Source organism: Gouania willdenowi, chromosome 11 (genome assembly GCF_900634775.1).
Source record: "Gouania willdenowi chromosome 11, fGouWil2.1, whole genome shotgun sequence".
Lineage (NCBI taxonomy): Eukaryota > Metazoa > Chordata > Actinopteri > Blenniiformes > Gobiesocidae > Gouania > Gouania willdenowi.
In genome coordinates, this window is record NC_041054.1 from 19,378,117 (window position 1) to 19,405,569 (window position 27,453).

Here is a 27,453-nt window from a genome sequence, read left to right on the forward strand (position 1 = left end):
AGTCAGATGTTTCTTAAATGCTGGAAAGTGCTGAAGGTGGCTCCAGAAACGGCTGGGATTAGATCCAAGTGTTGTGAACTTAACTTTCTGTGTGTCTTTATCCATAAAATAAATATCTTTATTGTAAATGAATGAATTTATTAATGCAAGCTTCAACAGTGAGGTACCTCAATCTGGGTTCAGTCCGCAGCTTTGGATAGCTAGCAAGGTCTGAGCTAGCAAAACCTCCTCTGAGCTCCACCCCCTCCCGTATGCTCCCGTCCGGGCTTCTTCAAAAAAGCCACGCCCCCTAAAAGCAAAGCAAATACTTCCCTGTCCAACAGAAAGACATCAACGTTTGCGTCACTTCTTCAGATCCTCATCTGTGCTCGATATTTCCAAGGAACGGTTGGAAGTTTGTTCCACTTCTTTGCAGCATAACAACTAAAAGCAGCATCACCATGTTTACTGTGAGCTCTGGGCTCCTATCTGACTTGTGTCCAGTGGTAGACAGGCCATCTGACATACCGGGTATCGTCCTGGTGGGCCGTCCACCCATACTTGGCCGGTCCGGTCCACCACATTTTTTTGTTGCTTTTTGTGACGAGCGAGTGAAGGTAGACATGGTAACAGTTAGCCAAAAATGGTCCAAAAGTGGCAAAAACGTGGCAAGAAAGGATACTATAAGTGGCCAAAAAATGGGCAAATGAAGAGGGATGTAATGGCAAAGGATAGCTTAAAAGAGTAAAATGTGGCAAACAATAGCGAAAAAGGGTGAAACGAGGGTGGAACAAATAGAGGCAAAATGTAGGGAAAAAGGAAAGAAGTGGTATTTATTGGACAAAAGGTAGCTTATTAAGATGAAAAGTTCCCAAAAAAATAAATAAAGAAAGGGCAAAAATTGGATAAAAGTGTCAAAAAGAACTTGCAAAAATGGACAAAAAAAAAATATATTTATTGGCAAACGGTAGCTAAAGGGGCAAAAATGGGACAAAGGAAGTTGCAAAATGGCCAAAGAAAAAGGGTAAAAAGGAGTTAAAGTTTCCCCTTTTAAGGTTTTCTGGGGGAATAATAATTAAAATTAAGACATAAAGAGAAAATGCCAGGGATTAACTTTGGTCCCAGTCCACCACTGACGACCTGTGTCCATAGATCTGAGAGACCTGCTGGGTTCATACCTGACTAACATCTCACTGATGTATTCTGGAACAAACACATTCACACATTTATACACAGGCAGCAGAACTTTAAAGTCTATTCTGAGGCTGACTGTGAGCCAGTGTAAAGACTTCTTTGACCTCTTTGTTCTGATTCAGACCTGAGCTGCAGTCTTCTGAACCAGCTGTAAATGTTCGATGAAGACCACAGTAGTTCAGTCCGCTGGTTATAAAAGCATGGAGCAGCTTCTCCTGATCTTTCTGAGTTGATTCATTCTCCAAAAAACTCGAGACCAAAGGAACTTCATCAGTTGTGTTAAAGTCTACAAAGTATGTTGGATACTAGAATGAATGTACGATTATTGGGTGACACAGTGTTGTTGTTGCTGCACAGTTGGTGCACACATTTGTATCACACAACAGTTGGTAAGCAGCCGTATCAGCCTGATTCACATGGAGAGGGACAGTTACTGGCTGCTGCTGGTGCTGATCAGTGAGGTGTGTTAGTGGGAGACAAAGACAAAAAAGAGTTGAGGTCATGCTATGTGAAAGGCGGCAGGCAAGGCCAGTGTTGTTTTTCACACATGATTAGGCTGATAAGAAAGTCTGTGAGGTGGTTAATGGTTACTGGATTACTTTAAGCCCAGCACGGCGGCTGCTTTAGGCGGGAAAAGAGTGAAAGTAAATGAACGCAGGAGAATCCGAGCCCCCATTCAGAGGAACTTCAACGTTTAACCGTCACTGAGATAACGGTGACTGTTAGATATCGGTTTTCCTGTTAACTGGGTGGGATCCATAAGTTTATAGTGTGATTACAACACATCAAGTATCCGCTGCTGCTCAGATAAAGGTTTCTATTCGATACTTCTTCATTCTATGACATTTGCTGTTTCTTTTCTAGAAAGGCACAGTGTGTACCAGACAGTTTATTTAGAAACTGTGCTGGGTCAATGAAGGACAACAAAGCCCTCAATCTGATGTAGACTTCAGATATTTCATAGTCACCTTGCCTGTTGTTAAATTAATTGTTTGCCTTCAGTTTAGCAGGATTTAGTACTTTTCCATTTATTTTTTATGTTTTTGTTTTATTCCTACCTTGTCTGCACATGCTGTTGACGGTCAACACTATATATGTAGCGCAATATTTTCATGCATGTTTTGTTATTGCAAATAAATAAATGAATTAGTTTTATTGCATAATTGTGACCATCACCAGCGCTCCCTAAGGAAGGGTAAGTAACATTTACGAAAGGGAGAGTATGAAAAGAGAGGGCAGTGTTACACCTATGGTGAGGGGGAAGGGAACAGGGAAGAGGGGGTCAGGGTAGGAGAATAGAAGGGGTGGTTAGGAGTAGACTGTTTTAAGGTGAGAGTGCAATGTGGTGTTATCGGGTTTTTTGTCTTTGTTTGTGGTTTTGTCAGTTTTTAGTCATTTTGTGTGTTTTGGAGTCATTATATATATTTTTGTGTGCGTTTTTGATGCAATTTTGTGTGTTTTTCTGTCATTTTCTGCATTTGTGTCGTCAATTTGTGCGTTTTTGGGATCACTTTCTGTCTTTTTGGTGTTTCTGTAATTTAATGTCATTTTGTGTAATTTTGTTAACAATTTGTGTGTCTTTGAAGCTATTCTGTAATGTGTTGTTTTTGTGTGTTTTCATAGTAACTCTGGTTGTTTAAGTGTTTTTTTTTTTGTTTTTTTTTTTAATTTGCTGTTGATTTGTGTGTTTTAGAAGTTATCTTGTGTATTATTTTGGGGTTTATATTCCTTCCAATTTCTTGAAATACAATTTTTGGGGAATTGACCGAGGGCCATATGTGGCCCCCAGGCCGCCAGTTGCCTATGTCTGCCTTAAACTTTTCCATTTGAATGTCTGCTGTTTAGGAAGTAAACTGAGATTGTTCCTGATTTGCTAACGCTACACACCTAGTAACAGGTTATTGTGTCACTTCCCTCATTCTTACACAGTATATCTTTAAACCTGTGTATGTTTGATCCATACTTCCATGTAGACTTATCCTAATGGTGGCAACAGACAGCTGGACTAAGCGGGTACTCATTCATGTCGGCACTATTCGTACTTATTGACTCCAGACCTACCGATGATGACCTATTGGACCCCAGGCTGGTTTGGGATCATACATTTTATGTTTCAGAGCTCTGGTTTGGAAAATACCAATCTGGCACTGATGTGTCTGAACTAAAGGAATATTCCTCCTTGGACTTGAACAACTTTCCACCCATGATTAATACAATCATTTTATTGTCATTGCACAAAGTACAACAAAATTGCACATGCCCCTCCCAACAACATTCAAAAACACTTCAAAGATTCAAGTTACACAGACACAATCATCATAAAAACAACATAAAGTACAGTAAAGGAAGTATCTCCTAGTACGTAATACAAATCCATATACCAGCGTTCTATCCGTATGAAAAATGACGTTATTGGAAGTCAGGTGACCATTCCGTGCAGTTAGGGTTAGTTAGTCCGTAACGTAGTTTAGGGTTACGGTCAAGGTTAGGGTTAGTTAGTCCGTAACGTAGTTTAGGGTTACGGTCAGGGTTAGGGTTAGTTAGTCCGTAACGTAGTTTAGGGTTACGGTCAGGGTTAGGGTTAGTTAGTCCATAACGTAGTTTAGGGTTACGGTCAGGGTTAGGGTTAGTTAGTCCGTAACGTAGTTTAGGGTTACGGTCAGGGTTAGGGTTAGTTAGTCCGTAACGTAGTTTAGGGTTACGGTCAGGGTTAGGTTTAGTTAGTCCGTAACATAGTTTAGGGTTCGGGTTAGTTAGTCCATAATGTAGTTTAGGGTTAAGGTTAATGTAGTTGACGTATTAATACAAACGGAAGTACAAGTGTGTAGCGTCTGATTGGCCAGTTTCGGTCACGTGGTGCACCCATCACATTACCTAAACTGGCCAATGAGGAGTGTTGCGTACGGATAGAATGCCGGTATATTGACACGTGTTATGTATTGATAGCCACTGCTCAATGTAAAAGCCTGTCAGAATAAAAAAAAATCATCAGTAAAAATGTGCATGGCTATAAAATATTAGAAAAGAGAGGAATTTAAAAAGAGACGGTATTTCATTTTGCATATATTAGTATTGGTGCTGGTGTTTATGATGTGTTTATTGTTTAGAGAGTGGATGGCTTTTGGGAATAAACTGTTCATGAGTCTGGTGGTGTTACTATTCATCAGTCATTTCTAAGATTTATACCCTTTATTTCTTGCCTTGTTTACTTATTCAAAATGATACGTCAAAGCATGTCTCTGATTCAGCCTTTTTATTCACTAGAGTATATAGAGTAGTATTTATTTTTCCTTGCATGTTAAACATACCTAACCCTATGGTGTTTTTACTGCCTCAGTCCTTTTCCAACAGTTTAAAGTTTTTTTTTGTGTGTATAGAGGTTTTTTTATATCACATTATTATGATTTTTTTTAGATGTTGTATTAAAGTGTTCTGCCGCCCCCTCATGGTCTAAAGGAGAGGTGTACCTTGCATCTATAGAACACTTTGTACCTTTCTGCTGAGACCTTAAAATCTGCAGTGCACTCACTGTAAGGATACAGAATCTGTTTTTTGTTACTTGCATTAGGCAACAGAGCAAACTGGAACAGTACAATCACAACATCCATGACATCATAGAGAAAAAAATGATGCTTTTGAGCGTTAATACAGGAAAGAACAAAGCGTTTTGTGAATTTTAATTGTCGTTTTTGTGTGTTTTTAGTCATTTTGGGTATTTATAGCGATAGTCTTTTCGGTATAATTTTGTGTATTTTTGCTGTTGTTTTGTGTTATGAAATATTGTTGTGTGTTATGAGTCATTTTGGGGGTAAGTTACAAATCTAGATTACCTTTTACCGCACTAACTTCCAGGATTTAATCACTATGTGCTGGACTACGAAGCTTGCTAACGTCTTAAGGAACTAAATCACCATGGAAACTTATGCTGAATGGCTGGCCTGGTCGGGAGCAGGTTTTGCTCTGGCTCGGATTTTAGCAAGTGCTAAAGTCGCGCCTCCTGACCAGGGTTAGGTATATGATTAATAATATCACGCTTTTAAACATTAACAGTATCAGCAGCTTCCTGCCTGGGTTCTTTCATTCCTGCATTTTCTGTAACATGCATTGTCTGAATTATGGATTTTAATTATCCATCATTTTAAACTTAAGCAACACCTATGTCAACACCATGTCGGGATCAAGTTATGAAGTGGATCAGATCTGTGCGAGTATAATAGTTGTTTAAGATCATAAGCTCTGCCAGGTTCTCCTGTGTAGTGATTGGTCAGATGGTGTAATCTCCACCTCTATCATGTGAGCATGCACGTAGCAGGCTGAACATACTTGGCTTCAATTAGCATGTTGTTATCGACTGTCATAAGACAGATTCTCCCTGACAGGGAACGTTCGGTTAACAGAGATTAATCCAGGATATAATTATCTAGATTCGTAGCATAGGGCCTTTGTGTTTTTGGAGTCACTTATGAGTATTTTGGTAATCATCTTTATTGTTCTGTTCTTGCTGACTTTTGTTGTTCTTTTCTGTGTTTTCCTGTAAATGTGTTGTGAATTATTTTTGTGTTTTGGGAGTCATTTTTGTGGTTGTTCTGTATGTATATGTGGTTGTTCTGTATGTATATGTGGTTGTTCTGTATGTATATGTGGTTGTTCTGTATGTATATGTGGTTGTTCTGTATGTATATGTGGTTGTTCTGTATGTATATGTGGTTGTCTTCTGTATTATAGAAATCATTTTGTGTATTTTTGATCTCTTTTTGAGTAATCCTATTGTCCATTTCTGTTTTTATCTTGTTTTGTAAATGTAAAAAAAAAAATGCTCTTAAATATTGGGAATTTGTTTCAAAATAAATAACATGGTTTAGGAGGAACATGGTTTAAAAAGTGGCAATTGTTACTTTTGATGAACTAACCTTATAGTGTGAAATGTTGATATATTTTTTTTATATTTATTTGTTTTAAAAAAAATGGATAACTATCATCATTGTACGTTTAACAGTCAATTTTATTCCAATAATGGAAATAGTAAACTTAAGGTGCTTGGAACCTGTTAAATGCTGAAAGAATATTTAAGTTACATTAAAAACATTATTTCTAAGAAGAACTAACAGACACACACGCAACAGCTAATGTTCAATGTAATAAATGACAAGTTTATTGTTGCACAAAATATACAAAAAATAAAAGCAAATGGACGGCCCCAAGCCCCTCCCACATTTCTCCCTCATTTGATGAAGCTGCATTTCTGAACCTACACGACTACGGCAAGTCAGATGGTCCAAACCAAACGCATGGTATTTTTCTGAGAGACAACACACACCCAATTTCAGCATCACTGAACAATTAAAAATGAATAAAAACACCTTTATTTACACATCTTTGTCAGAACTTTTACAACATGCCACCTAGTATGTGTTTATACAGAGTATGCTTGTGTCCATACGTCTGCATGGAAAATATATTATAAGATCAAATTAAATTAGACTAAGGGCTATAGACATCCAAAGGACAGCAAGTCTTTCTAAACTCCTTTTTAAATCTCTGTGTTCACTGGATTTCCGCGCGCAAAGAATGACTCTATCCACCTTTGGACTAAATGGAAAAAAATCTGGAGTTTTATCCTGACTCTGGTTGTGGTTTTTCCTTGAAAATGGCCATGCAGATGCCTCCAATTTACACTAAACCTCTTTAAAAACCCTTGATGTCATTCAGTGTCAGTGTGTTGTTTGTGTTGGAGAACTACAAGTTCCTGGCATGATGACATCACAACGATGAAAACCAATCAGCTTTGGCACCTGGTGGGGAAAAAAAATGAGCTGTGCTTTCCACAGATCTTACATTCTTTAGATTATTTCTCATGAAGCTGCAAACCGTGAACTCTAAACCACATTAGCACCATGGAGAAGGCAGATGTACAGCGTCAATGGACTCCACACAGGTAGGGGGCGAGTGTTAAGGAAAAACCACATTCCAGAGGATGGATGGATAGATGGATGGATGGATGGATGGATGGGTGCTCGCTCACCGGCTGCACTGATGGGAAAAAAAAAAGAAGTGAAGCAAATCTCCGGAGTGCATCCTTCACGTTGCTTTGTCATTCGGTGCAGCCGGGGACGGAGGGGGGGAACAGTGAGGCACCCTCGAGCTAAAAGTCAGTTCAAGAAAATATCAGACGTCCCGTTTAAAGCAGAGAAAGGAGATTGCGTTGTTCTCAAAGTGTGTGCAAAAATACTTGTCAGACTACTGCTGGAACATGAACTCTTTTTTTTTGTACATTATGACCTTAAATCTTCCAATAAAACTTCATATTTCAACCTATATCTACTCGGCACCTGCTGCTTGTGTTTCGCTTCTTTTAATATATATCTATATCTTCTTTTTCTTCTTTTCTGGCTTGTTTTCTCTTTTCTTACTTTACAAAAAATGAGAGACAGAATGATGGACAGCTGACAATAAATAGAATCATTTTTCCTCTTCTTAGTTTTTCATCAGGTCGCCCTTAACCTGGAGATGATTTTCTTTGTTCGTTGTAAACAAACAGGGTTTAGCAGCCGCAGCCGCAGCCACAGGCGTCTGCGTCTGCGTCGCCCTCTCCCCGCCTCTCTCTCTCTCTCCTCCGTCCTTCATTGCAGCAGCGCCCGGATTTGTTTGGAGGTGCTGTCATCGTTTAGGTGTCGTGTTGTGTACCTGCAGGTTAACAGGAAACAGGAAATAGGTGTTAAAATCACACACAGATGCTTGAGTGTCCCCTGTGTGAGGAGGACATGATGATGCTGGGGGGGTGGCACACCTCAGTGCGTTCAGGAGTCCCTCCACACTGTTGGATGGCTGGTCTTTAAGGACCTTAATGCAGCCCTTCATCTGAACACACAAAGAGGAAAGGTTGTTACACACACACGCACACACACACACACACACACACACACACACACACACACACACACACGATAACACGTTTGGGGTCAATTACATTTTTCAGTTGCAATTACGTTTTCAATTATCCACGTTGTTCATTTACAACTCAATTATGATTACAGTGACCAGCATTTTTTTTTCCCAATTACAATCAAATAACAATTACTCTTTTATCCTCAGAAAGTCAGTTACAATTACTTTGTCAATTGATAAAGTTCAATTACAATCAATCACAATTGCTGAGCCTGAAATACAGTAAATAAGCTATTAAAAGTTAACCTTCCTCTTCCTGTTAGCTTTCTATTAGCATATGCTATATAAATATACTAAAGATGGTATTACTGTATGTTGAGATGGGGGCAGGCATATTGTTTACAGTTACACAGATGCATCAGGATAATTATAGATGAAGATTATCCAGCAGTTTTTTTTAATTATACGTACTAAATTAATAGTATGAATACTGGATTCCTTGCTTCTGACCCCTCCTGAGTGGGGAACATCAGCAAGTTCTACTGTACTGAACACGTTACAATATAAGAAATGCCCAGATACTTAGACACGTTAATCCCAGATACCTGCTTTAGGTACTACCATTCACTCATTCCCCCTGTTCACAGCCACCACCATTATAGCTAAGCTTCACACTTGTCACCATACTGGCTGGATTACACAACATAATAAGCACAATGTATTCTACAACCTCACATCTCACCCTCACTGCAAAACAGTCTATTCTTCCCGACCTTTTCTATTTCCTGCCTTGAGTCTCTTCTCCCTGCTCCCTTTCCCCTCCCCTTCCCCCTCCCCCTCCACTTAGGTGTAACACTGCTCTCCCTTTTTATATCCTCCCTATAATAAAAGATTTCTTACCCTTCCTTAGGGAGGGCTGGTGATGGTCACAATTAAGCAATAAAATAAATCCATGTATTTTATTGCAATAACAAAATATGCATTGCTGTCTCATAATGATTGCACTTCCTGTGGTGTTGACCTTTGACAGCATGTGCAGACAAGAAAAAAAATAAATAAATAAAAAAAATAAAATAGAAATGCCCAGATACTGTATGTTCCAAGTTCTTTTTAAACATGTTCAACTGTGAAAGTTGTTGTTTCGTTTACACTTTGATAGGGGACAAGGCCAAAACATCACTGCAAAATAACTACATGTAGGGCTAGCACAAGATGGGAAAAGTTTATATTTATTTTAAAAAACAAAAAAAAAAAAACAATTCTGAGTACTGCACTGCCCCCTAGAGGTAGTTCATACCGTGTTACATATTTTTGAGGTAAATCAAACCTCAGTGCCTCAGGTAAAAGGTGCACTATGACTAAATGACCTTATTTTTTGTTTAGTAAACACCATACGGACATTGTATATTGCTATTGCAAAGTTTTGGCCATTTAATTCATCTTTATTGATTTATGTTTATTAATTTTATTTTTATTACAGTACATTTTAAAGTTCTTCTTAAAGTAAAGATATTATTTGTTTTACTACATTTAGGCTAATTTATTTACTTTTGTAATTCATAAGCTCTGTGTGTTGTACAATTTTGTAATTAAATAAGTAATAAAAGTCTCACAGTTAAAATTTGTAAAACAAGCCTGCGTGCAACTTGACATGACTTGATCACTTAGTTGTGACTTGACAATTCGTGTATCATTCGTTCATTCGTTTTTCATTATGTAACAAAAACATATTAAACAAAAAAAAAAACACTCATTCTTTGATATTTGTTTCCAAAACAAAAAAAAAAAAAAAAAAAAAACGGGAAATGCCTGGTTTTTCAAATTCAAGCTCTTTTGTTTCCGTACAGAAAATGAAACACAAACACCTTTATTCGTTATCTCCATTACCGATTGGGCAAAGTATGTGTCCCGGAAGTGTACTCTCATCCGACGCTAATGGCTATGCTAACGGCAGTTTGGCATGACAAGATCGCTGCTTCCAACTGTGCATCCGAAACGTGTCCTTTTCGCTTTAGCTGGTGTTGGGCACAGAACCTCCTCACGGACATTTTGGAGGATTTAAAGACTCCTAAGTGTTGCAGAGCCAAAGATATCCCGTGACCCGTAACGCTTCACTTCCGGGTCACGTACTTTGGCCAATCGGTAATGGAGAAAACGAATAAAGGCATTCGTTTTCTGTTTTTCGTTTTCTGTTCCAAAGCTAACAAGGCATTTTCAGTTTTTAATTTTGGTTTTGAAAACAAATATCAAATAATGAGTGTTTTTTTCATTTTTCATGTTTTTGTTACATAATGAAAAACAAATGAATGAATGATACACGGATTCTTGACCCATACAATGGAATGACTTGACTTGTAATGTTGAGACTTGGGCTTGACTCGAGACTTGCATTTAGGGACTTACTCCCCACCTCTGCTGTTTAGTACGGTGGCCGTAAAAGCTCAACACACAACACAAAATGAAAAACCCAACAACTCAACACAAAATAAAAGCGCATACAAATACAAAACCCACAACACAACACGAAAGCAGTCCGGTAAAAATCCACAAAGAAGAGTGACGTTAACGTTGGTACATAAAAAATCCACAAAAAGTGATGGAAAGGATCATGTCCGTGAAAGGATTGGGGACTGACACCAACGTTAACGTCACTCTTCTTTGTAGATGTTTTCATGTACCGACGTTAACGTCACTCTTCTTTGTAGATGTTTTCATGTACCAACGTTAACGTCACTCTTCTTTGTAGATGTTTTCATGTACCAACGTTAACGTCACTCTTCTTTATAGTTTCATGTACCGACGTTAACGTCACTCTTCTTTGTAGATGTTTTCATGTACCGACGTTATCGTCACTCTTCTTTGCGGATTTTTTCATGTACCAACGTTAACGTCACTCTTCTTTGTAGATGTTTTCATGTACCAACGTTAACGTCACTCTTCTTTGTAGATGTTTTCATGTACCAACGTTAACGTCACTCTTCTTTGTAGATGTTTTCATGTACCAACGTTAACGTCACTCTTCTTTGTAGATGTTTTCATGTACCGACGTTATCGTCACTCTTCTTTGCGGATTTTTTCATGTACCAACGTTAACGTCACTCTTCTTTGTAGATGTTTTCATGTACCAACGTTAACGTCACTCTTCTTTGTAGATGTTTTCATGTACCGACGTTAACGTCACTCTTCTTTGTAGATGTTTTCATGTACCGACGTTATCGTCACTCTTCTTTGCGGATTTTTTTATGTACCAATATTAACGTCACTCTTCTTTGTAGATGTTTTCATGTACCAACGTTAACGTCATTCTTCTTTGTAGATGTTTTCATGTACCAACGTTTTCGTTACTCTTCTTTGTAGATGTTTTCATGTACCAACGTTAACGTCACTCTTCTTTGCGGATTTTTTTGTACCTTCGTTATCATCACTCTTCTTTGTGGCTTTTTACCGGACCGCTTTCGTGTTGTGTTGTGAGGTTTGTATTTGTGTGCGCTTTCTTATTGTGTTGCGTTGTGGCTTATGTCATTCTGTGTTGTGTTGTCAACTCTCAGGGCATTTTGTTTTGTGTTGTTGGGTTCTTCGTTTTGTGTTGTGTTTTGAGTTTTTACGGCCACCGTAGTTTGGAGTGCAAAAGATTTTTTTTAGTGCATTATTTTTCTGTAATTACAGTAATTAATTGCAGTAATTAAAGTCCCAGACCATCAGTATCGGTTGACATCGGAAATGTATCAATTCATGCATTCACTGAACCTTTGTAGTCGGAAAAATAAAATCTGATTTCCTCAAAACAGGTAAATATCATTGGACAGCCTTAGATCGCACATGTCAGCGTGTCTGAATTTGATGAACTCACATCAATTTTGGAGGTCTTGGCGAAAGCTCCGACTGGGTGAACGTGGTCGTACAGGATGATGACGCCCACCATCACCCTCATACAGAACAGCATGGTATCTGTGTTGGTGAACCGACAGCGGTACTCCCTGATACAGAGAGAGAAATACACAACAATACTATTTTATTCACATTTACAGTAGATGATCAGTGTATGACTCCAAATGAGTCTTCTTCAGGCGGACACAACTCCAATCAGACGGATTAAACATCTTTAATTCAGCATGAAGGCCTGTGTGAGTCACTGACATTCAGGCGACTGAATTCGTTTTCACAGTTGGAAAGGTCTTGTTTTGTTTTCTTTGAAAGAACCCCGGAAAGATAAAAAATTCATCTTCTGACCTTCATGGAGAACAAAGAGGAATAGGAGGAAGTGGAGAGAAGACAGAGAATGACTCACGGAGTCTCCAGCATGACGCGGCACACACAGGCCATGGTGCTCAGGCAGTCCGTGGTGTCCTCGATGGGCAGCGTTTTATTCTGAAAGACACAAGAGACACATCAGAGCCAGGCTGGGATGACAGATGTGCTCTGATTGGACAAAATGTTCTTCCACAAGGGGGAGACACAGCGCTTCCTGAGTGGTGGGATGATGAAGCCTTGCTTAAAGGCACTCAGCTGCAGCACATGAGCATGTTTTTACTCCTGTGTCGTCCAATCAGAAGACAGTGAGGAGTGTGAGGGCGGGGACAGGAAACGGGAAATAATAATAAAAAAAAATATATATATTTGTAAGGCACTTTACATTTGATACCAAATCTCAAAGTGCTACAGGATTAAAACATTACAACACAACATATATTAAAAGACACGACTAAAAAGAAGTATTAACTGTTAAAATAAGCTTGTGTAAAAAGGTGAGTTCTAAGTCTTTTCTTAAAAGCGTCCGCAGTTTGCGGGGCCCTGAGGTGGTCTGCTCTGGGAGGGCGTTCCACAGGCGGGGGGCAACGGTTTGTTGCCCATTGTTTTGAGCCGTGTACACGGGAAACTGTCAGCCACTCTCAGTCTGATTCATTTAGGACTAAAGGAATATATTTTTCATTTTATTTTAACTTGGACAAGAAAGTAAATACTATACTCAGAAAGTTTGTGTAAAAGTAATTTATCATAGAAAGCTGAAACTTGTTTTTAGAATAATTGGGATCTTCTGATCTCCAGTATCAAAGAAAAAGTTTTATATGCAAAAATGAAGCCACTGTACCCAAATAAGGACATGATTTTTACCAAAAAATACTTCATCTACAAAGACAAACTTTAGTTATTATACTTATTAAGTGCTAGTATTACCACATAGTTAGGAGAAATACAAAATGCACATGAAAAAAAGCTTGGTTAAAGTGTAATCTGTTCATAGACAGTTGCTTTTTTGACTCATTTACTAATGAAGCATTTTGTGGTTTGTTATTGTTGGTAGAAACCTTCACTGATGATCAAACTACCTTCAACTCTAACTCCTTATCCAACATGAATCATCCATCCATCCATCATCCATCCATCTGTCATCCATCTAGCCATCCATCCATTCATCTAACAATCATCCATCTATCCATCCATCCCTCCATTCATCCATCCGTCTATCCATCCATCTATCCATCCATCATCCATCCATCATCTATAAATCCATCATCATCCATCCATCCATCCATCATCCATCTAGCCATCCATCCATTCATCTAACAATCATCCATCTATCCATCCATCTATCCATCTATCCATCCATCATCCATCCATCCATCCATCCACTATCCATCTATTCATCCATCCATCTATAAATCCATCCATCATCCATCCATCCATCCACTATCCATCCATCCATCCATCCACTTATCATCCCTCACTCTATCCATCCATCTTCTATCCAAACATCGATCTATCCATTCATCCATTTATCCATCATCCATCCATCCATCCATTTATCCATCATCCATCCATCCATCCATCCATCCATCCATTTATCCATCATCCATCCATCCATCCATCCTCCAGTCCTTCCTTCCATCTTATTTCCTTCCTTCCGTACAACCATTTTATATCAATTTTTTCTATCCATCTTTACTTCCCTCCTTCTGTTCTATATCTTATCCATGCATCCTTTCATCTCATATCACTTCCTTCCTTCTTTCCATTCATTTTATATCCATTCCTTCTATCTATCTTTCCTTCCCCCTTTCTCCCTATATCCCTTCCTTCTTTCCTTCCTTCCATTATATATCCCTCCCTTTGAACCTTCCTTACATCCATTAATCCTTCCATCCTTTCATCTTTATTCGTCCTTCCCTGTCCCCAATCTATCCATCCAATCATCCTTCTTTCCATCGATCTTCCCTCTCTACTTAATCCCTCCATCCAATCATTCTTTCCATTCTTTCCATTCCTTCCTACAGTGTTTGTTACCTCTGAAACAAACTTGGTGGTGGCGTTACTCAGAGTCTTCAGCATCGGTGTAGCCTCGGCGTAGAACAGGGACATCCGATTGGCCATCTCGTTGTTCACCTCATTTTCTGCCTCCAGCTGCGTGCCAAAACAAAGGGAAAGTAAACAGTCGATGATAATTAGCCATGCAGATCCATCCCACTCGTCTCCCAGCAGGTAAATGAGGGCTTAATGATGTGATTCTGTTTGTGTTAGTCAGCTGTCAAATGAAACATTGATCGTACATCCCTTTGTGTTGTTTAGGGGGAAAGAAACTCCTCCTCTGGAGTCATTAATACGGATTTAACATGGAAAGTGAAGCTGTGTCATTGGGGGTCAATTACACTTTTAAATTACAATTATCAATGTTCAATTACAACCCAATTATCATTACGGTGACCAGCATTTTTTGCTATTACAATTAGGATTACAATCATTATTTTTACCCTGAAAGTCAAATACAATTACGTTCTCAATTACTAAAGTTAAATTACAATTAATCACAATTACTGAGCCTGAAATAAATAACCCAATAAAACATAATCTTCCTCTTGTGTGTTAGCTTTCTGTTAGCATCTCTGATAACGGGTCAGTTTTAACCCATGTCTTAAATCATCTCATTTGTTTTTCACCTTGTTAGGCTTCCTTATTTATGAAAATATGGGTTTTAATGTTTTTGGTGCGGGTGTCTGAGCCTTTTTTTTTTTTTATCAGTATTTTTTTAAATGGTAAAATTATCCTCAAGAAAAGTGACTTGATATTAAACATATTTTAATGATTGTTAACTACGTGTAAGCCATAGAACTCTGACACGGTTCTTCATGGTTCTCAAATTATAATTGGCAATCTTTACAGGATTTCCACACCAAATACAACTACAAAGTCAATTTTCTGAAGTCAATTACAATTTAATTACGACTACAACAGCAGCATTTTTTTTCCAATTACAATTACAATTATAATCCCACCATAATTGTGATTAATTATAAGTTACGCGATTATAATTGACCCCAACCCTGTTCTGAGTTAACAGGAGATGATAAACGCATGGTAAGGAGCAGGATGGAGTCCCACCTGCTGGTTGTTCAGCCTGTTCCTGCTTATGGTCCTCCTGTAGTAGCTGAAGTCATTCTGAATGGCCGGGTTGGTCATCTGCACAGTGGGAGAGGAGGAGGAGTGATGTGTGTGTGCAGCGTGGAAGGGAAACAGTAAATGTCAGCAGTTTCCTCTCACCTTTAGCTCGTCAAAGCTGAGCGTGAAGTGAAGGATCTCAGCAAATTGTTTGGCCAGGGCCTGTTCTCGCTCCAGGTGCTGCATGGGGGCGTACGGGGGGCTCGTCAGCGCCTCCAGCAGGCTGCGCAGGGCATTCTCTGCACAAATAAAGACACTTTTAGACATAATGCTAGTTAACAGAGAATAGTGAACCAAAGTACTAATGGTCTTGTGAGCTCTGTCCCTTTAAATCAGTGGTTCTCAACCTTTTTTGGGCTCAAGCACCCCCTTTTTCTTATGTCTGAATCAAAGTACCCCCTTTGTCCGACTACAACATTTTTCTTAGAAAACTATTTAAAAACAACTACAGTATAGAGCATATTGACTGAATGTATGAGTGATAACACACAAAATAAATAAATGGAATTAATCAGTATTTAGTGCAGTAGTTCCCAACCTTTTTTGGATCGTGACCCCATTGTAATATTAATTATTAAATTAAGAATTTCTGGTGACCTCAAAGACATTTTTTTTCCAGAATTAGTTTTTGATCATGTACCGGACTGCCTTCATGCTGTGGTTTGTATTTGTGTGCGCTTTCGTTTTGTGTTGCGTTGGGTTCGTACATTCCTCTGGAACCCCTCGCTCACGGAGAAAATCCGAAAATTCTGTGACTTTCACTCGTTTTCTTTCTCCATCCACTCAGAAACACACTGCCTGCCTCCACACGTGTTGTGTGTGGGAGGAGCTTGCAGGCGTCTCAAAAGAAAAAATAAATAAAAACAGGACTGGAAAAAAAAAAATCAAGACCAAAAAAAAGAATACTTCCACTACTCGCTCTGTTTTTTTTTTTGTTTTGTTTTTTCTTGTGACCCTAATCCACTTCCGTATTTTTCAGATGTTTCGTAAGTTAAATGTATCTTTTGCTTAAAATGTAGTACTGCCACATTCAACGTAAAACAACAAAGGAATATAGAGTTTAATAAGGATGTTTGGAGCGTCCAAGTCTCGTGGGATGAGATTTAATGGGTTACGAGGCTTCAATGGAAACTTGTTCAAAGTGCAATTATATGTTGTCGAAACTTTAGAAATATTACTTTTATTTTTGCGAAAAACTATAATGGAAACACACCTTGTGATAGGTGGGTGGTTTGCAGGCAGAGAGAATCAGTGGGTATGTGATTCAGGGAGGGACTCTGTGTGACTTAATCACAGGTGTTTTATATATTCTCTAAGAAGAGGCTGGAGGAGGTCTACAAAGCAGAGTGACACTCCTGCATAGGAGAGGCTACCCAGGTAACCACTAGACAAAAATACTGATGGACAATAAATAACTGAGCCCAATCCTGCAATCTGGTCTGTGTGTGTATGCTTGGACCCGTACACAAGTACATAACATTGACTTTTCTAAACGCAGACAGTTTGTTTTCACTATGCGTTGAACAAAATGTCCTCATTCATCCTCCTCCACATGTCAAACGGTGCATCCAAGTAATCAGTTTTAGAGCCGCTATTGCTTTCCTTTGGTCATCTTTCACTAAACCTTGGTTTTCTTTTAGAAATTAATAATAAAAACAAAAGCTTCTCCTCTTTGTATGTGGATCTTCTTTCCATGACTGGATCTGACCTGTAGAGGTTGAACTGAGTATCATGCACTGCTTTGTTTTTGGCTGTGTCTACAGATCAATGCTGTACTTTGTGCTCTGCCACTTCAGACCTTGATTGATTGCTCTCTCATTGACTTTCTTACATAGATTTGTTCTGTGTCCTTCGTATTGTTTGCCTGTACATTTTAAGAGTTCATACAGTATTATGCTTTTCCAGCTCTTCAACATTCTCATTTCTTAAAGAGATGCTTTGTGACTTTCATTTTCCAATTACCTCAAGCATTTTTGCCTTGACCCTGTGCTTTTAATCTTTCGTCTGTATGTGACATTACACTTTTGCTGTATATTCCAATATCAAAACATCAGAAAACCACAGGAGGAATGTGTAAATGTTTTTTTTGTGGTATTAGAAGTTTTTTCAAAATTCAGGTGTTACCTTTTCAAACAACTTTAAACTACAAGAAACCCATGCAACACTCCATGCAACTGTTTTTTTTTTTTGACTCAGGTGTTACCATTACCAGTTTTTATTTATTGCACTATTTAGATTTTGGGTATTTCCAAGGGTAATGGAAACACATTCAATCTCACCGGCCTCCAACAGTGCTGCGCCCTCTGTACAGTCACTCTACAATGCTCTCTAGCCTCTTAAGCCCCAGCCAATTTTCTCCGAAAATACCCATAACAAATAATGTTTTTTCTAAGCTTCTAAATTACCTAGAGTACATGGCTATTTTTTATTCAGATTGAAGTAGGACCATTAGTGGTTACAGTTGATGTGAAATTTTGGAAATATGATACTGAGTGACCATAAATAATGTTTTAAATACATAAACCTGTAGTCAGCCCAAAAACAACTACAGATTTACATCAAATATAAAGCCAATTTTCAGTAGGGAAGGCTACAAAAGCTGAAATAATGGAACTAATGTATGGACATCAACTGCAGCAAATTTGGTTATAATAATAAACTTTAGGCCAAAGATACACGTTTTTGTATAAAAAAAAAAAAAAGGAGGAAGCCCACTTTGCCACAACTGTGCAAAAGTTTTCCATAGGTTTGGGAACAAGAGTGTAACTGTAATATGTCAGTCAAATTTATTGCTATCATTGTTAGTCTTTTGTTTGACCACTAGGTGTTGCAATTTGGCTTGAAATAAATGCATCCATTTTTATTCAGGTTTCTGCTGCGCCATGCGTAATGCTATTTTTTATTCCGCTCTTTGATGCCGTTACGCATGGGTGTTATTCAGCAATGCTTTAACCAATCAGAATGCTTGAAATTGCATTGTAAAACTCAAAACTTGTAGAAATTGATGATATCAAACACTAGGGGGTGGGCTTTAGCCCTGGCCAATCAGAGCTGGATATCTCACCAGCCTCCAACATTACCTTGTCTTCTGTACAGTCACTCTCCAACGCTCTCTAGGGTCACATATCACTCACTCAACCTCTCCCCTGTGTCACATGCGGTATTCAACTTTTTCATGCCTTGCGTCCGGGGACAAAAGAGACTGTGGAGCTGCAAGTTGTGGTGATGCCTCAGAAGCCAAGCCTCGTGAGGCTCCATCCCTTCCTCTGCATTAATAATGTATAAGGGCCTTCTATAAATACAACCGTAGAGTGTTTCATCTAAAGGGCCTGAGCAGAGGCCCCGTCCCTCCTGCTGTTAGAGCAGAGTGTATGATCCTTTGCTCTGCACTGCTTACTGCTCTTCACACAGACTCACTGTCCAGATGTTCACTTCTGAACCTCCCGTGTTTTCTTTTGATCAACAAAAAAGGTGTCAATCTAAAGATAACAGGACAGATGTGATACAGTGGAGCCGTTCCCACATTGATCAGTCATTAGTTTGCTCTCCGCGCGTTATTCTGAGAACACAATGTCCCCGAGATTGAAGTGTTATTGGAAGGCAGCGAATCAACTCCATTTCCCTTCTCGGGCTTCTCGCTCCCTCTCTTCGTGTTGACCATGTACCACTGTTTCCGTAGCAACGGCAGCCTGTCTGCCAGGTCAGGATGCTGCAGTGATAGCTAAGAGGACATTATCATTTGTACAGCTCAGAGTGTGCTGTGGGGTTCATTTTATTCACATGGTTCAATATTGTATTGGAAAGATGTTTTGTTCTCTGTGGATTTCTGTGAATATAATAGATGGGAATTATGTGGAGCTGAGGAGAGCATACTGTATACCTCCTCTGTCTACATTCACAAGACAAATATTGGTTTATTGGTGTCTCTCATTTGTTGGTAATGATGATGACTTTTCTGTGCACCCAGTGATTCTGAACAAGACGTGTAGTACGGTGTACATTTTAGGACATTTTAAGGTCTCAGAGTGAGGTATCAGGAAAACCTCTGTCACTAGTCAAACTAAACGGACCCGTAGCTCAGAAAAACCTCCATCAAATGAAACGCCATCAAACATGACGGTGTACATTTTAGGACGACCTCAGGTCTCAGAATAAGGTGTCTGGTTTCAGGAGAACCTGTCATTTCTCAGACCAAACGGACTCATGACTCAGCAAAATCTCCATCAGACAAAAAGGCCTCACTTGTCAAACCAAATGGCCCCAGGCTTCATAATAAGTCGTCAGACTCAATGGCATCAGGACGTAAAACACGAGATGATGTATTTCGAAGAAGCTGGAAATACACATGGCGTCATCATTATGTGCTGCTTCGGATACGAGCGTATACGTTGAAAGCTGTTACTAAATATCAACATTTCATTTAGCTGTGTATTTATTTATCAAACAATACGCTGATACATCTTAACTTTTAAAAAATAAATGGAAAGAATGTCTTTTCAACATACTTCTTCATGTGTACTTCCGGTTCCTTCAAAATAAAACGCCATGTCGTGATTTAAGGCCTGAGGCTGTTGAGTCTGATGACTTTTATTTTGAAGCCTGAGGCCGTTTGGTTTGACAATTGAGGCCTTTTCGTCTGAAGGAGGTTTCGCTGAGTCATGAGTCCATTTGGTCTGATAAATGACAGGTTTTCCTGAGACCTGAGGATGTCTTAAAATGTACGCCGTAGTGTTGGCACAGAGTTGGAACTTGAAACCGAACTCAAAAGGAACGATATCAGCATTTAATCATTGCTGCTTTACAATGCCTCTCCCTATCGTTGTTTAAATTATTCATGCATCACAAAAATCCTAAAAGCAGTTTAAGTTTGTCGACGCAGCTCTCCTGCAGATATAGAGACATAGAACAGCACTTTCATGTGTTTGTGCAGCTGAAAACCAACACTGTATACACACTTTGACTCATGCACTCACCCAGTCGCAGGGAGAACTCATAGAACCTCTTGAGCTTGGCCACTAGGGGACAGACTGCGTTCCAGGCCTTCTCCTGTAGAGCCAGGTCGCCTGGGTTCTGGATGGCCTGCAGGCCAACAACACACCCAGATGTTCGTTCATATTTTAAAAAGAAAGTCATTTAAAACCTTCCTGACTTTTCACTCTCAGGTTACACAGTGTGGGATCACTAATCAGAATTTAAAGAAACATTTCCAACAAATACCACTTCAAACCCAAATACGTTAACAGAACTAAAAAAATTGAGGCAATCGCTTGCCTTAAAATCTATTTAAGTTAATGAACATTTTCCAGAACTTAAAAGGTTGGATGACTGACACTACTTATTTGTACTTTTGCATATCAGTTAAAGTGCTCATTTAGCTCATTTAGCTTAAATACTTGCAGTAAATGTGACTTACAGTTTTCTGTTTAGACAACTAAATTATTTTCAGTTATTGTAATTTAAAGTTTTCAGTTTTAAAACACTGGAATAAGTTCACAGAACTAAAAAAAAACAAGTACACAACCACACCATTTTAATGTTAACCAAACTCAATGCTTATTTGTTTGTGTTGTCATTGTTTTAGGTGCACTTTAGTTAAATATGCAGAGTTTGTTTACTAAAAAATACAACTTAATATATCTAAAATCCATGAACATATTGAATAGTGTATTTCTGCCCGCTCCCTTCTATCACACTGCAATGTTGAAATTAAATTTAAAAAAAAAATAAATAACATACATTCATAAATTAAAAATAAATAGAAATAAATATAATTTAAAAATACGCCTAAATACATTTCTGAGATTTTTAAAAAGAAAAACTCAAAATACTGTACCAGTACATTATTTCAACCAGCCATAATTCGAGTAGAACATTAGGTTTTACTTATGGATTAAATAACAATATCTATTTGTTTGTGATTGACAATGCTGAGTGGAAATGTTTCCCATGCGATATTCATTTCCTTACATTTTTTTTTTGTCGCTAAGCGAATTGATCCATTTTTAAATTCACTTTTCAACTTTAATTGTCTTTATTTTAGTTTATTTTAACCTTGTAAAAGCAATTTGAGCTGCATTTTACACTTTTTATGGATAAAGATTGATTTGATTTAAACAAATGAAGAGTTGAAATTCAAAAGCAGATAACTGAGTGGCTTTTACTTTTACCATAAAGACGAGATCACCGCTCAAAAGCCTCACAACTTTGATGTGACTCATATCACAAAAAACACATTTATTGAACATTTATAAAGTGACTGGAGTCATCTGCTTTTGCAATCAAACTCTTCCATTGTAATATTCAAGTCATTTCTCAAACAGCTTTTTTATCGTCTCAAACAGCTCTTATAATAATAATAGCTTAACCACATGTTGAAGTGAATGTGTTGTGTTGAAATTGAAAGAAAAGATTGCAAGGAAACTGTTCCTTGTTTCAATAGTTTAGGGAAAAACATAAGAAAGTCCGTTCCACTACGTTTTTTTTTTTTTTTTTTTTTTTTTGACGAGCGAGTGGAGGCGGACATGGTAACATGTGGCCAAAAATCCTGCAAAAGTGGCAAAAATGTGGCAAGAAAAGAGTGAAAATTTACTAAAATGGGCCAAAAGCAGTCCGGAGTAGCCAAAAAATAGGCAAATAAAGAGGAACCAGGTGGAATGTAATGGCAAAGGGTCGCTTAAATGGGCAAAAATGTGGCAAACAATAGTGAAAAAGGGCAAAAACGTGGAACAAAAAGAGGCAAAATGAAAAGTGGCCAACATTTTTTAAGAAAGGACAAAAATTGGATAAAATTGTCAAAAAGAACTTGCAAAAATGGACAAAAAAGAGATATTTACTGGCAAAAAAAAGTGTCAGAACTTTTTGAAAAGAGCAAAAAAATGCAGTTACAAAGGAAGTTGCAAAATGGACAAAGGAAATAGGTCAAAAGGGTTGAAAGAAGAACCACATGTTGAGCATCACTGACTTAATAACAGCTCCTACATGGTGTCTCTGATAATGTAATGGAATGGTCTGAACAGAAAAAGCCAGGGCTGAATATTTGTCCCAGTCCCCCCCTGACGCCATGCCCCCCCCCCCCCTGCATTACGGCTGGTCGTGTTTATTGGTGTTCAGCACGTATCGACTGCTTCATGCTCACTTCTCGTATCTCCTGGCCTGCACCATTATAGGACTGCAGCTCAGCGAGGATCCCATGAGCCTCCTCTAGCACGGCGCTGACCTGGTTCCACACGGCGGTCTCTGCCTCTGTGGGCTGGGCATCTGGGAGGACGGTGGGCAACAAAAGAGGAAGAAAGAAGTGGGAAATGAAAGTGTTAAGTTAGCTGAGGAGAAACGGATTCAAACTTCAATCTAAAAGAAGAACTTCCTGATATCCATCTAGTGTGTTTGAGAACATTTCAGTGTCTGAAATCTAGTGAATGGCAGGAAAAAAAGAAATACATGGCCTAATAAATGAGTAAGTTTAAACACATCACCCCCCCCCCCTCCTTTTTATAGAATATTCATAAATACATAATCTTTAAAACATTAAAAGTCTAAATATTTTACATAAATAAAGGATTTCATTTACTCAGCATGGCTGGACATCAGTGAAACCTGCTGAGTCATGTGTTTATGAGAATGATGGCTTACACGTCTCCCTTTAAATCAGGAGTGTCAAACTGAGTTTAGCTCAGGAGCCAATTACGGATCAGTTTAATCTTAAGTGTGCCACAGATTTTATGTGTTAAAATGAGTCATTTTAACATTATTGTGGCCTAGTTAACACCTCTACGTATACATAAAATACAAAATATGTGAGAAACCTATGATATCAAAGCAATGAGCGATAGATATCAGTCCCAACAGGATTTTCACTTTACATTTCCTCGATTTTGTGACCAATTTCTATATGATCAAGGGAAATATTATGTAATAATTTGAGGAAAATTGAATGATTTTGTAAGAATTTTGTTTAGTTTAAACAATTAAAATGACTGCAATCAAACACTATAAGCACCAGGGAAACTGTGAGCCCTCGCAAATATTGATGTTGTTTTTTAATTCTGAATTAAGTATTCTGAATTATATTAAGTGTTCTGCTGCATGTTTACACGGGAATAGTAATTCCGAATTGAGGTTTACATAGAAAACAGGTTTATTCAGCTTTATTCAATTCCTGCTTTAGGTCTGGGGGTTGGCAAGAGTTCTGATTGGACAGGGGGCGAACGAGACGTCTATTGGAAAAAAAACACAACAAACCTTTTCTTTTGAGTTGCAACATAGAAGACCACGTAATAAGAACTGTTTTCACTTCTATTTTGATTGTAGTTTTGAAGCAGCAGCTCGACAACAACATACTATTTGCTCCCTGGTGAAGATAGTAGCTCTAACAACCATTACAATGATAAACTTGGTGATATTATATTCTGTGCGGCAGTATGGGAACGCATTTACTCCGTCTCCGTACGTTTGCTGATCTCCGTGTGTGTGATAAGTCCATGTGTCTGTATTAATGTCAGCATGTTTATGCCTCCATCCATCCCCTTTTGTTATTATATCCATGTCTTTTAAGGCTCTTATTAAATAATGTCGGCTCTATTCCGGGCCGCCATGTGGGATTATGTCAGAACCCAGCCATAAGTCGCACATGGACAAAACGACTGGAATTAACTTAAAGCGGAATTAAGTGTTGTTAACTGTTTACAAGAAAGAGAAGTTATTTAATTTGGAATTAAAAAACGGAATAAACCAGCCCCCTAATTCGGAATTAAGTTTAATTTGGAATTAAACTAGCATTAAGAATTAAGTGTTTACAAGGTCAGGTTAAAGAGGAATTAACTTTTATTCCGCTTTAAAGAGGAATTAAAGCTCCCATGTAAACATAGCCATTAGTGAAGCTATGTGGTCTGGTGCAATGCTACATGTCTGTTCCGTTTGCCGATGTCCGTGTGCGTGTGTAATTAATATGTCCCTGTGAATGTCGACCTGTTTATGCCTTTGTCCATCCACTCTTTTCATTATATCCATGTCTTTTAAGGATCTTATTAATTATCGTCTTCACTCCACTCCACTCCATTCCATTATGCCGTCACCAGCGCGTCATCGCGTTAAAATGAGTATATGTAGAATGACCAGAATTATTTAAAGTGGAATTAAATGTTTACAAGATCGAGGAGTAGTTCCTTTCAGAATTGAAATCGGAATAAACCAGCCACCTAATTTGGATTTAAGTTTAATTCAGAATGACCATTTCATTCGGGATGAAGTGTTTACAAAGTTCATTTAAAGAGGATTTAACTTTTATTCTGAATTAACAAGGAATTAAAGCTCTCATGTAAAATGTGGTCATTGATTCATGTTTTCTATGTTTTTTTTTTCTCTACTTTCTCCTGCGGGCTGAATTGGATGGTCCAGATTTGGCCCCCGGACCTTGAGTTGGAAGCGTCTGCCTTGGAGTCATACACACCTACTGTAGGCAGATGTAATCTCATTTTTCACCGTTATTTATAGATATCATTTTTGCAATCGTGAAGGTTTATTGTAAGAAATATTAAAGCCTAGCAGTAGAATAGCGTGACGCTCCATCTGTGTCGCTGCTTGGCTTTGTTTGTCCATGTGGCACACAGGAGGGATTGAAGTGTTTAGGGGACGCAATTTGGGAAATGTCCCCCTGAGTCATCCTGGTGTTTGTTTTTCTTGCCTGACTCAGGTAGAAATACGCAGCGCTCCACATGCAGCAGCGTGCTGATTATCTTTAGCCCTGCAGGTGCTGCCTCCCTGCAGAGAAATAGTAATCATGGTATATTTGCACTTCCAACAGGCTGGTTATAGTCACAGCAACTTACTGCTATTTATTGTCACTTCTTCTCAATAACGTCCCGCATCGTCCTCTGGTTTAACAACAACTTCTCAGCATTGATGGAAATTACTTGGGTTTGTAACTTACATTAATTGTACAGTTTTGGATCGAGAGTGAAATGAAATAGTTGCACTTGTGTCGTCAATAAGAGAAGCAGGAAACGTGTTGATTTATCAGTGAACAAGCTGATGCTGTAGTGATGTGTTTGAAACACAATGTGTCCCTGCATTAGGTTTATTTAAAATGGAGCTGCACAGGGTGGTCTTAATGTCAAAAGCTCTGCTGCAGGGTTGGCCTCAATTACGTTTTGAAGTTACAATTACACTTTCAATTACCCATGTTCGATTACAATTCAATCATGATTACGATAACAGGCATTTTCCCAATGACAATTAAATGACAATTATTTTTTATCCTCAGAAAGTCAATTTCAAATACGTTCTCAATTACTAAAGTTCAGTTCAAATGAATCACAATTACAGAGTCTAAAATAAATAACCCCATAAAAGTTAACCTTCCTCTTGTGTTAGCTTTCTGTTAGCATCTCTTATAATAACGGGTCCTAAATCAGCTGTAAAATACAATAAAAAAAAAAAATCTATATATATATTATCTAATATTTCTTATCTATTGATTACTTTGTGAGGCTTCTTAATCGATGAAAATAAAGGTTTTAATATTTTTGGTGTGGGCGTCTGGGCCTTTTTTAAAGATATTTTTCATATATTGATATGAAACATATTTTAATAATTCTGAATTACATATGTGTAGAACTATACCATGGTTCAACAGTTTAGCGTTACATTCTAATTAACAATTTTTATAGATGTTTCATGGCAATTACAATTACAAAGTCAATTATCTAAACTTTATTATTATTATTATTATTATTATTATTATTATTATTATTATTATTATTATTATAACAGCAACAACTTTCTTAAATTACATTTACAATTACGCCATAAGTGTAATTAATTATCAATTACGCGCTTTCAATTCTAATTGCTCCCAACCCTGCTCTGCTGTAATAAAGTTCATTTTGTCGTCTTTTTGAATCATACTGACATGTTTCGACTGCCCACTGTCAGTCTTCCTCGGAGGCGTCTGCTAATTGCCTTAACATATAAAAGCTCTGCTGGTTACTTTCAACGTGTATCGCAACATATTTGTCTTGTTGATTTTAATCTTAATGCTCAGGCAGGAAATGCAAATATTTATTTATTTATTCTGAGTAATTTTAATACAAACAGAAAAATAATGTAAAGTAAAGTATGAAACATACATGTTTCCAGTTGTAGCCTACATGGCTAATGACATGTATTATTATTATTATTATTATCATACATCAGTTTTCTATAGCGCTTTCCTGGGAACTCAAAGTGGCTTTTACAATGACGGGAGCAGTGTTGGGGTTCGGTGCTTTGCCCAAGGACACCTCGGCAGTGCTCGAGAAGTACCCTGGCACCTCTCCAGGTACCAGAACAACTTCCGTTTCTATTTTTTTTAAATATATTTTTATTAACATACATATTGTAGATAACATAAATAAATACACTGCTGGAAAGGGAATGGGATGAAGTCTATCCTTATTAACATGTCCTTAAAATAAATACATAAATAAATAAATACATAAATAGCTTTCTGTATTTAATTTTATTTTCAATTATTAAATGTCAGCTTGTTGTTGTGAGACTTGTTGACAGAGTCGTGCGTGTCTCCAGGTTAAAACAAGAGAGCCTGAGTCTGACTCATCCTGCTATGCTTTTGAAATCAAGGGAACCACAGGCCTGATAAACCAAATCACTGTGTGTGTGTGTGTGTGTGTGTGTGTGTGTGTGTGTGTGTGTGTGTGTGTGTGTGTGTGTGTGTGTGTGTGTGTGTGTGTGTGAAATTCAATTTGACACACACACACAACAATTCTCTCTCTCACTCTAACATGAAGCGAAAGCACAAGGAGGAAACCAGTTTGTTAAAAGGAGGAAGAGGAAAGCAGTGCAAAAAATCTGCATCTTAACATTTACTTACCTTTATTTAATGAGCCTTAAAGTCTTTATTAATCAGCCTTAAAGTCTTTATTAATCAGCCTTAAAGTCTTTATTAATCAGCCTTAAAGTCTTTAATAA

General features: G+C 38.1%; 1 protein-coding gene across 5 annotated transcripts in view; it reads right to left on the minus strand.

Annotated features, from left to right (window-relative positions):
* Positions 1–6,302: 6,302 nt before the first annotated feature.
* Positions 6,303–27,453, minus strand: part of fam49al (family with sequence similarity 49 member A, like) — a 65,584-nt gene continuing 44,433 nt past the window's right edge. For all 5 annotated transcript variants that reach the window (XM_028461063.1, XM_028461061.1, XM_028461065.1 and 2 more), the window contains 9 exons: positions 22,625–22,746; positions 20,463–20,568; positions 15,592–15,728; positions 15,433–15,510; positions 14,341–14,457; positions 12,347–12,426; positions 11,909–12,035; positions 7,961–8,031; positions 6,303–7,857 (listed from right to left, as the gene is read on the minus strand). In XM_028461063.1, coding sequence (XP_028316864.1) covers positions 7,794–7,857; positions 7,961–8,031; positions 11,909–12,035; positions 12,347–12,426; positions 14,341–14,457; positions 15,433–15,510; positions 15,592–15,728; positions 20,463–20,568; positions 22,625–22,746 — 902 coding nt within the window. In that variant the 3' untranslated portion in view covers positions 6,303–7,793. The remainder of the gene's footprint in view (positions 7,858–7,960; positions 8,032–11,908; positions 12,036–12,346; positions 12,427–14,340; positions 14,458–15,432; positions 15,511–15,591; positions 15,729–20,462; positions 20,569–22,624; positions 22,747–27,453) is intronic.